At 38.0% G+C, this 11,430-nt stretch overlaps 1 protein-coding gene across 3 annotated transcripts; it reads right to left on the bottom strand.

Annotated features, from left to right (window-relative positions):
* Positions 1-6,444: 6,444 nt before the first annotated feature.
* Positions 6,445-9,684, bottom strand: LOC148083834 (bile acid-CoA:amino acid N-acyltransferase-like). 3 transcript variants are annotated; one of them, XM_087787029.1, is made up of 11 exons: positions 9,560-9,684; positions 8,883-9,088; positions 8,495-8,594; positions 8,238-8,428; positions 8,013-8,167; positions 7,811-7,930; positions 7,583-7,668; positions 7,421-7,514; positions 7,243-7,323; positions 7,015-7,156; positions 6,445-6,845 (listed from the first exon to the last, which is right to left on the bottom strand). In XM_087787029.1, exons 2-11 carry the CDS (start codon positions 9,073-9,075, stop codon positions 6,721-6,723), a joined length of 1,287 nt encoding a protein of 428 aa, XP_087643155.1. In that variant the 5' UTR covers positions 9,076-9,088; positions 9,560-9,684; the 3' UTR covers positions 6,445-6,720. The 3 variants fall into 3 exon arrangements, with proteins under 3 accessions (XP_087643155.1, XP_087643156.1, XP_087643157.1); XM_087787030.1 differs by having other exon boundaries at positions 9,555-9,673; XM_087787031.1 differs by lacking the exon at positions 9,560-9,684 and having other exon boundaries at positions 8,883-9,110.
* Positions 9,685-11,430: the final 1,746 nt, after the last annotated feature.

Below are 11,430 nucleotides of genomic sequence, written 5' to 3'. Positions count from 1 at the left end.
ATATTCTATGCTGATTGAAATGGTTAAAATTATAAAGTCGAATACTGAAGTGATGGCACCAGTGAAAGCTGCTAAAAAGGAAGTTGTTGATGAAAATAATGTTACTGAAAAAAAAGTCAGACAAAAAATATTTTGAACTTTATGCCCAACTGTCTGCTGAATTGCAAGAAATGGTAATAAAAGAGAAAGTGAGCACCCAGGCACCAGTGTTCAATTTTACAGGAAAGCAGCTGATGATGGAACAAGATGGTAATAAAATATATAAAACAAAAATTATACATTTAAAAGAGATAATCGATAGTGTAGCAATAATAACACACAGGCAAGACATTCTCACAAGAGATCTGTTAGACACAGCAGAAAAAACACTTAACAGATCATTTGAGATAGCAGCAAGACAATAGAATTCAATTTTATGAATATTACTAACTGTTGTTATGTGTTAAGTTGTGTAATTACAGGACGGGAGATGTTTTAAATCAGCTGCACAGAGGCTGGAGCAAGTTGTGTTGTGAGGACAGTTAATACAAAGGACACAGACTCCTGCTGACATTCCACATGTTGTAAACAATTCCACATGAGCCATGGTGCAGCGGGGGAGATGATGTCAGGCTCATGGAGAAAAATTGACTCCTGTGTCCATAAGTTGTAGGTAAGGGGAAGAATTTTGAGTAGAAATGGAGGTGTGAATCAGATTGTAGAAGTGAACGTGTGAATCAGTTGCTGAAATGGTCGGTTAAGAAAGGTCTGTGGATAAGTAATGATAAACACATTTAGTCAGAAGGATAGATGTTTTTCGGGGCAAGACGATGATGCACAGAGGATTCTAGTTGACTTTGAAAAAACATTGCATTATAAAGCCCATGAGATATATATGTTTTTTGTTTTTTTTAATCAGGAATTTGTTAATTACATAAGTTGAATTTATCATTGAAAGTGATTGAAAATGGTTACTCTTGCATCCTTACTGTGCCATGCTTGACAATCTCATTTAGAAAGCATGGTTCTGACAGAGAAGTCTTAGCAACATAAATAAATAGTGGTGACATTAATTTGAAAAAGAAAACTAAAAGATTTAGTATAAAATAGATATAGGTTTTAATTGAATGTTAAAATAATGATTTCCAAGGTTCAGCACAGTAAGGTCAACGACATAACACCCCAGTTTCAATTCTGCTGAAATAAAAGTTGTATGTTTTGCCTGTATTTAACGCATATGTGTCTAGTCCTCCTTTGCAGAATATAGTTGAAGGAGACAAAGGTATCCAGGTTTGAATCAAAACGAAATAGAAAAGAAAAATGAAAAGAGAAGCAAACAAAAACTAAGAATGAACCTACAACTTAAACTACACTAACAGAAAGAATGAACTCATTTAGATTAAAAATAAAACTGAACTACACTCGATTTAAAATAAACTAAAGAATAAATAAAATATATATTAAAAGTAGAAATAAAAAAAAAAAAGTTAATAGATCCAGTATGGAAATAATAAAAATACAAAATAAATACGAACAACAAAACAAATGGGGTAAAAGAAGATGTATTGTGGTCGGCTCATACTGCCAGATAACAGGCAGAGGGCAGTGGACGTGTGTTTTACTCTCTCCAACCAGGGTCAAAATCAGTGGAGGATATAAAAAATCAAGTCAAGGGAACGCAGGATTTTCTGACCTGTATGAGTAGACGCACTCAAAAGAGAAGTATCATCAACCACATTCCCCTATCCAAAGAAACAAGCGGATAAGTACATGGGGAGATTACCCAATTCTATTACATTAATAAAAAAAATTCATGGTCAGAGCTACTCCTGAATGAAGGTTATTTGTGTGTAGGTTGAAGAAGATGGACTCGGAGAAGATCGTAGAAAAAGGATTTTTGGGATCGGTTTTTCTTCTGCACGACTGGAATCGGGACATGGACGAAGAGGACTAGATGACGAAGGAGAACCGTCACACCGACTATGGAAGATGAAGAACAATCAGACCGACTGCAGATGATGATGATAACGATAATGCTGATGGACTGGACTACTGAGAAACATAATGAAAGAATGATGAAAGACCACTTCTGAATAAGGCCAAACCTTGTGTCACCGTTTAAAAAATATTAATATTGCAGATAGAGGATTATACTTTTGGTTATACATATAGCGTGTGCAGGTACATGATGATAAAATGTTGTTGGGAAGATGATAATATTAGATAAAAAACGATAAAATGTTGCTGCGGAACAACCATGGATTTAGAAATTTGGATTTTTGTTGTTTATGACGTGACCTAAAAAGGACAAGTCAACAGGGGGAGTTGTTAGATTAAAAATTATTATACACTATACGTGTACGCCATACTTAAATGAATGCTAAAAGATAATCAAAATATAAAGTATAAATTACTCGCTTCATCTAAGAGCTTAAACGTTTAAATGCACATTCACAATCAATATTTCACTCAGACTGACACTGTTTTCAAGACAAGCTTGGAACAGAATTAGAGACATGACACCGGTTATTTAAAATATCCGTTTGTCTGCCTTTTCACACCTTGGGTCGTGGATCAAGAACGAAGCGGGACACACCCAGGAGGGGGGGGCTGGAAGACGGAAGCCCCCACCCAAGCAAGAGGGAAAGTCAGGAAGTTTCTCAGCGGGTGATCGAGACACAGGAAACATGAAAGAACCATTTGCCGATATTTGCCTTAAATTTAGCGATGTATCCACAGCTCGAGACCGTTCTCCGGGACTATTATTTTGTCCGTTTTACCGAACACACTTGTAAATGTTCACCCTGATCAGTAACTTCGACTAAATTTTCCTTAACTAGCTTCTTAATGTTTACACAGAGAAGACGGTGTGTTGTTGTATAAATGTAAGGCATAATATTTGGGATAATAATATTTCCCAACTGCTCATCCTTCAACAACAATTGACCGAAAGAGCAGTTAAATGTTGCTCGACTTACCCAGGGTTTTCTCCACATTGAAAACACCACATAAAACACACCATTAATGTCGATGTGGATCATCATCAGTATGCAATGCTTCCTGACAGAATCACTCCATTGATAACACCAACTCCTTTGGTCTACAAAACCCTTACTCACCTGGAGACCAAAGACTCCTACACCAGTGCAGAAAATGAATATGCTTGACTTAAACGACACAGTTTGGAGCCAGACTTACTGACTAAAAAGGCCAAAAACTGTCAGGATTGAAAAAAAAAAATGTTCACACTTAGGAATGTCTCTCCCCAGGCTCTTTGCTGAGCCCCCTCCTGTTCACCCTACTGACTGATTGTCAGACGGTTGTGGGATGCCTGGTCAGGAAGGCTAACCAGCGACTCTTCTTCTCCAGGTGGAAAAGTTCTTCTGTACATCCGTGTAGTATGGCAACAGAAAAGATTGTTCACAGAAATACAAATATAAAAGCAACATAACCACGTCTCTGATTCAAAAAGGTTTATGGAGGAAACACTGGAGCAGTAATATGGTGCATTTAACCATTCTATGTAAAACCATCCCATCCGTTAACACTTTATTTATAAATTAAATTCAAAGTCAGAAACATTCTCTGTTTTATTAATAAACTTGATTTGTGTATAAATATAGATTTTACTCAACAATGATGAGTAATCAATGAATCAAGGTAAAAATGTCATCATATTCCATTGAATATATATATACCAGACAATTAGTTCATTTTTAACAAAATAGATATATTCAGTCAGAAAATGTTCCACACTATCATTTCCGACAAGACGAGGATGTTGCTGGAGTGAGCTCAGAAAAAGTGTTTTATGATTCCACCTCTGTTCTGGTCGACCTCCTGCTGGTCCAGTCTCACATTCTGGCTCTTGGACACGAGCTGCTGTAAAGATGCTTCTGCAGGAAAACTAGAATCTTCCTCCAGGAGTCTTCCTGAGCGTCAGAGTGAGGTTTGGTGTGCCCCCCCCACAACATGGTGACTGCGACACATGTAGACATTGTTACTTCATGTGGACAAACAAAGTGATGTTCAACTAACAAGGTGGTTGCCTTTAGTTAGATCTCTGGGACATGTTAAGTCTTGACATGTTAAACTACTTTGAGACCTGAGCAGAACACATGTGATCAAGAGTATAACAAAGACCGTGACAGAACTAAGCATTTCTCACCTTGATGACTTTGCTCTCCACTGCCAGGTAAAGAGTTATTAATGCACCAAGACAAAGTCCAAATATTCCAACTTTGTCTGGGATGACTTGAGGATGGTCTTTGATCAGGTCAGCACAAAATTACAGAAGTTAAAATAATAAATTAACAATCATCTCATGTGACACAAACCTCAAAAAAAGTTTTATTTAATTATGTAACAGAACATTTGAGAAGTCTCTGAGCAACACATCAGTTACCAGACCAAGTATGTGGTTCTGGTATAGTGAAAGCTGCAAGAATCACCACTGAGTCCACTTGACTCTGTGCCACTGTCGCCTCCTGGTGGCTTGTTGCAGAATAAGGGTTCAGAGAATTGAAGAACTTATACACAGGTGCACAACGAAGACTTCATAAAATGGGAAAACTTGACGACAGACAAAATGGATATCAATACATCAACTTATTAAACTATAAGTGTAACTATGGTGTTATTATTAAATCATGTTTGATTTTATTCACAATCATACTGAGGGTATGAAGTTGAACTAGACTTGTGCAATTCAAATAACAGTAAACTGTTCAACCCGATCAGTTTTGTTGTTTTACTATGACCTCCCCAGGGCTGTGTCAAAAGGTCATGTGTGGCACCTGGGATAAGAATAAGCTCTCTGATAGCTCCTTGGTGATACCTTAAATCTCATACATGGTGCACAATGTGTACTTCTTTTTTTTATTTAAATGTCATCTAAAGTTGACATACCCTTATAAAATGTTTGATTCAAACTATATAGCCATACATTGCTCATAAAGGAATAACACAAGAAAAAGGGTTGGATTCCTACAACACCTGATGAATTCATTTAGTCCAACATTTCTTCCACGTCCGTAAATTGGTAAAGTAATGAACCATCATGGAGCATAGAAGTTAGCATCAAGTGTCCGGACACAATTGTAAATGTTCACCCTGATCAGTACCTTTGACCAAGTTTTCCTTAACTAGCTGCTCAATGTTTACACAGAGAAGACAGTGTGTTGTTGTATAAATGTAAGGCATAATATCTAGGATAATAATATTTCCCAACAGCTTATCATTCAACAACAATTGACCCCAAGAGCAGTTAAATGTTGCTTGACTTACCCAGGGTTTCTCCACATTGAGGTTACCAAGTCAGGCATGCGGTTACGATAATGCGACCTGAAGGATCATAAGTCACGTGGATGTTATGACTCCCTTGCTTTTCTTTCTATAAATTCATTTACTTTCTACCACATTTGTATTTTAAGTGGTCATAGTGGGGTGGAGTGTATCCCAACTTCCTAAGCCAAGAGGCATTGACACCATGAACAGATCACCAGCATAATTTTTTTCAATTCTTTTTTTTTTTTTACTTGACTGCTAGATTGCTGTGTCAACAGGGTTAAAGGTCCCCACAGGCTAAGGGATAATACCTCTGGCAGCTTCCTGGTGAATTGCAAGTTTGAGCCTTAAATGACAGAGGGGATCAACAAAATGTTATTTGTTTATATTCCAGAAGAATTTAACCCGAAAACTACTGGCCCAGTCGTCCCAGGGAGGGTGCTACAAGGCTGTTCTGCTTAGCTTAGCTACATAAATCTTTAACATCTCCCTCCAACAGGCAGTGGTTCCATACTGCATGCTCAGCCATCGTCCCTGTAACCAAGAGCTCCACAGAGAATGGGTCTACCTCACTCAGATTGTCAACACACGCCATAAAAACACGCAATAAAACACACCATTAATGTCGATGTGGATCATCATCAGTATGCAATGCTTCCTGACAGAATCACTCCATTGATAACACCAACTCCTTTGGTCCACAAAACCCTTAATCACCTGGAGATCAAAGACTCCTACACCAGTGCAGAAAATGAATATGCTCGACTTAAACGACCACAGTTTGGAGCCAGACTTACTGACTAAAAAGGCCACAAACTGTCAGGATAAAAAAAAAAGTTTCACACTTAGGAATGTGTCTCCGCAGGCTCTTTGCTGAGCCCCCTCCTGTTCACCCTACTGACTGATTGTCAGACGGTTGTGGGATGCCTGGTCAGGAAGGCTAACCGGCGACTGTTCTTCTCCAGGTGGAAAAGTTCTTCTGTACATCCGTGTAGTATGGCAGCAGAAAAGATTGTTCACAGAAATACAAATATAAAAGCAACATAACCACGTCTCTGATTCAAAAAGAGGTTTATGGAGGAAACACTGGAGCAGTAATATTGTGCTTTTAACCATTCTATGTAAAACCATCCCATCCGTTAACACTTTATTTATAAATTAAATTCAAAGTCAGAAACATTCTCTGTATAATTAATAAAATTTATTTGGGTATAAATATAGATTTTACTCAACACTGATGAGTAATCAATGAATCAAGGTAAAAATGTCATCATAGTCCATTGAATTACGACCATATACCAGACAATTAGTTCATTTTTAACAAGATAAATATATTCCGACAGAAAATGTTCCACATCATCATTTCAGACAAGACGAGGACGTTGCTGGAGTGACTTCAGAAAAAGTATTTTATGATTCCAACTCCGTTCTGGTCGACCTCCTGCTGGTCCAGTCTCACATTCTGGCTCTTGGACACGAGCTGTTGTAAAGATGCTTCTGCAGGAAAACTAGAATCTTCCTCCAGGAGTCTTCCTGAGCGTCAGAGTGAGGTTTGGTGTGCCCCCCCCACAACATGGTGACTGCGACACATGTAGACATTGTTACTTCATGTGTACAAACAAAGTGATGTTCAACTAACAAGGTGGTTAACTTTAGTTAGATCTCTGGGACATGTTAAGTCTTGAGGGAATCCTGTTGTTGTTTACTGTTCTTTTAGTGAAGTCAAAGTGTAAACACATATTTACTCACAGTCTTGTCCTCTGGCTCTGTTGATGAACCTGGAGAATCGACAATGTGGTGTGAAGGGAGGTTCGATCAGATGTCCAGCACCAGGATATTCCAGCTTGGTCAGCAGATGATCTTTTCCAGCAGCATGAATCATCTTCTCCATCTTCGGGGCATAGTTAAAAAACAAGTGAAAACTACAAATGATTTCTTCTGCCATTAAAAAGGTGATTTTACTGTGCCTGTACTCACGTCCTCGGCTGCCTCCACGGTTGCGACATTCTGATCGTCCCCGCCTATGACCAGCATCAATGGAGAGTTGATTTTGCTCACCTGAAGAACAAAGAAGACGTTTAGTATCCACTCCAAAACAACCCACCTTGGAAAACACAACTCAGGTGTACACAATTCTGTTAAATCACCAACTTACATCTAGTTTTCTGGAAAAGTCAGAAGACAAAGGCAGAGAAATATCTCGCCATATATAATGGTTATTCTCGTCCACACGGATATTGCTGTGGTCCCTGTGTTAAAATACAAATAACATGTTGCTTCAGTCAATCTTTTGATATCTAGTCAGGTGAACACATACCCCAACATTTCATCAGATAGGGTGAAATCTGATTGGTTTCCCTGCAGGAAAGAGTGTGTGCCACTGATAAAAACACAACAACTGGGCTGGAAAAAAAAACAACACAGAAACATTGAATTAATTCATCTTTATTGGTATGTCACTTTGATTTTTTTTTAAATGCAACACTGATAGCTCTTCATTTAAAAAAACATTACAGCAGCAATTTTAGAAGCAAGCATTTCTCACCTTGATGACTTTGCTCTCCACTGCAAGGATAAGAGTTATTAATGCACCGAGAGAAAGTCCTAATATTCCAACTCTGTCTGGGATGACTTGAGGATGGTCTTTGATCATGTTAAATACTGACTGTGGAGAAACAAATGGTAGGGAGGATAGAGTTTATGAAAAGATAAAAGAGAAACAAAAGATAATCTTAAGTCACACACACCTCAAAGAAGACAATATTGACTGGACCCTGCTCAGCAGACAAATAAGAAAGTGCAAAAGAGACGTAACCATGTGACGCCAACAACGCAGCACGATACTCGACCAGACCTCCTCCTCCGCCCCACATGTCCAAAATCCCAGGGAAGGGTCCTGGACCTGAGGGACAACATCCCAGTCTTAGTAACATTCAATGAACAATCTGGGCAATATTATAACAGAAGATTACCTGGAGGTATAAACAGGGTCCCCAAAATATTTCCCTCTTTAATGATGACCCTCTTGACTCCAGGAGCCATGTACCATCTCTCAGTCAGCACTGAAGCCAGAGGAACCTGATCCTGAAAGCCTTCAGTCAGGTGCCCACTGTAGACGGAGATGTGCACCAACATAGGGGTGGTGACGTTCATCTTTCTCAACCTTACAAGAGAAATAAAAAAATCCATTATAAGTCTCTCACAAATCTTGTTCAAGGTGGTCTTCTACCTGAGGTCTCTGCGACTTCCTGGAACAGGTCGTAGACTCCACAACAAACCCATGGGTTCTTTTCCAGTGTAAGTTCCTCCAAAGCTCAAACCTTCTGCAACTACAGAAATGACACAACCGTGAGTCACTCTCAGGGATTTGTAAGTTTGCTGTGGTTAGCGAGGCTGGAAAAGCATTGAGCAAAAGGTTTTATTCATTATTTTTGTAATTATCATTATCATTTTTTATTTTTTTTGTACAAACTAATTTTGCTTCCTATCCTACGTTATATTTCAGATTAAACATCAATAAAGAAACCATTAACATTAGTAGAATAAAGCTGAAAAGTCAACAAAAGCTGCATTTTAAGTTTGAGCAACATATCAGAAAATCTAAAAACACAACCTACCAGACACTTTTCCCGCATGGCAGCTGACGTAGTGACCAAAAGCCTCCCAGTTGTCTCCATCCTCAGATAGATGGAGCGAGTGTAGAGTCACCTGGTATCCTGGAGGAAGATTCTGAACCAACACCTTTAAGGGTTCGTCCACCAGACCTCGAATGGGGCTGACAGAGAGGATGGGAAGAGGACTCTTGTGCATGGTGGGAACTGGGCTGTTGAGAAGACAATCTTTGATGGTTCAATTTGATATTCAAGAGTGTGTTGATGGTTAAATTGATTCAAAAAAACTGGTCATTTTAACATTATTACTTTGACTTTAAGAGAATGTGTTCAATGATATCAATTGGTTCCAACAAACATATTTTATTAAGCACAAGATACATACAATTATTATTATTATTATGTTGTTGTTGAAACTATTGTTTTGCGTCGTAGGGAATGATTGACATCAAAGTGGGAAACAAAACCCAGCGTTAAGAGTTCAAATGTCAGGTACGTTAGGGCTGATAATGACACGATAACACAATAACTCAAGGTCGAACAACAGCGAGCAAAAAATGTTGCTAACATGAAAACATTAGTGTTAGATTAACCAGATTTGTAACTTTGGCGACGTTCTGCTCTGCTAGCGGCCAAACGTCAACACACATGAAGCAAAGACAAACGCTCAAATCTCACCGTACTTGTATCACAGTAGAGGAGAAGTATTACAGTTCCCAAAAGTTTATCCTTAAACAATAAACACGTTGTGCAGCTCGAAGTCAGGAACTCTTCAGTGAGTTGAGTCACAGCCACCGCTCGAGGCTCTCAGGCGGCGATGAAGGTTGCGCATGCGCATTAGCCATGTGGTGGAGAGTCACGTGACGCGAGGGGGAGCCTATATTTTTTACGAATACATTTTTTTTCTTTAGTATCTACTATTTTCACACGAAAGGACTAAATCGTAAAATCCGCCATTAAAACCGGGATTTTCGAATATATTTTTTTAAATAGTTCTTGAAATATATGAAAAATCGTCTACAACTTCAAGTACTAGTAGCAACAACACACTGTGGTATGAACGTCACGAACACGTACTTTTTGTTAAACATTCCAAGTCCAAAAAAAGTATTTTTTTTTTTTTTACTAAAAGGTTAACTAAATCCTTTGCCTTCATTTTTATGTGAAACCTAGGATTTTATTGCTTCATTTTAAAATTAAAATGAAGACAATTATTTTGAGGGTTGAGCAGTTACTTAAGCAAATGTCAAATCGAGACGAAATTAATTCAACGTCTCTGTTGAAAGTTCAATATTAATATTGATTATTTATATTAATCTAAAATGAAATTTAATAATCCTGAATAATTTTCAAAGAAGAGCAATGATATCCACAAAATCTTCCTTTGCTGATTCCTCATAATGGTCCTGTGAAGCTGGATGAGTTGGGTCAAAGGTCAAGGAAAGGCTGAAAAATGTACGCGCTCCATACATTTTTTTTGTAAATCGTTGGTTGCAGTTTTAACTATTGGCCACACGAGGGAAGTGTCCTCAACGTTACAATGAAATTGAGAAACTACAATTTATTTTTGAATAGCGACTCAGGATACAATTTCTTGACACTATCTTCAACCATAAATAAATGAGTGGACCTTGTCACAGATAAATAAACATCAACAATTAGAGAACAAAGGCCTGTTGAGAAAAAATACAGATATATTTTCCCACGTAGAGTTAGATTCATTTACTTATTTACAAATACATCTGCATCGACTCATTGACCTGTAACCTCCTCTGGTCAAGTCAAGTCAACAAAGGTAAGTTAAAATAAAATAATCAACATCCTTCATTTTACATTAATAAATTCCAGCTTTTTATGATTTGATGATGTTCTGAACAGCATCGTATTATGGGTTGCACTGTGGATAAGAGGATTTTTGTTGAACATGTATCCAAGTGTATTTAAACCTTTTGCAGGTCATGTGAAATAACCTGGACAAGTCTCCCTTTTAAAAAGAGGTTTTGAATTTCAGTGGAACCGACCTGGTTACATAAAGGTTAATTAAATAAAATGCATGCTGTTATGCTTCTTAACAACTGCCCACAAGATGATTGATAAAGCTTTATATCGTTTTACATTTAATTTAGTTTTGTGGAAAAAAAACAAACATTGCATGAATGTAAGATACACCGGTATTTAAAACACAGAAATATAGATTATAACACTGAGCTTCTGAACATGAAGACTGCTCGACGAAGCCTGAGAATCGACCTGTGAACATGAAACACATTCAACAAATCGGATTACGTGGGCATCTTTCCACCGACTGTTGGTCATTACTGTTACAGATGAAGTACATGTCGTTTGAAATGATGAGTCTACTTAATGTTTATGAGCTGGAGCCACTGGGATTTTCCAGTTGATGCTGGTCTGTTGTTTTGATTCTTCTACTAAGAGCCAGATCTCCGTGAGTGAAACGCTATTTATGATTGAAGTCTCTTTTTACAGCTGAGATCTGTGCTTGTCAGAGATGAAGCTCAGGTGGAGAAGGGAGTCAATTATCGTCTCTGCCAAC

This window comes from Callionymus lyra, chromosome 3 (genome assembly GCF_982586985.1).
Source record: "Callionymus lyra chromosome 3, fCalLyr1.hap1.1, whole genome shotgun sequence".
Classification (NCBI taxonomy): domain Eukaryota; kingdom Metazoa; phylum Chordata; class Actinopteri; order Syngnathiformes; family Callionymidae; genus Callionymus; species Callionymus lyra.
The sequence above is the reverse complement of the archived record's forward strand: the minus strand, read 5'-3'. Positions and strand labels throughout refer to the sequence as shown.

Coding starts and splice junctions, on each gene's coding strand:
- LOC148083834 (XM_087787029.1), bottom strand. CDS start 9,075: ATGCACAAGAGTCCTCTTCCCATCCTCTCTGTCAGCCCCATTCGAGGT. Junction 8,595..8,882: donor CCATGCGGGAAAAGTGTCTG/GTAGGTTGTGTT, acceptor TCATTTCTGTAG/TTGCAGAAGGTTTGAGCTTT. Junction 7,669..7,810: donor TGGAGAGCAAAGTCATCAAG/GTGAGAAATGCT, acceptor TTTTTTTTCCAG/CCCAGTTGTTGTGTTTTTAT.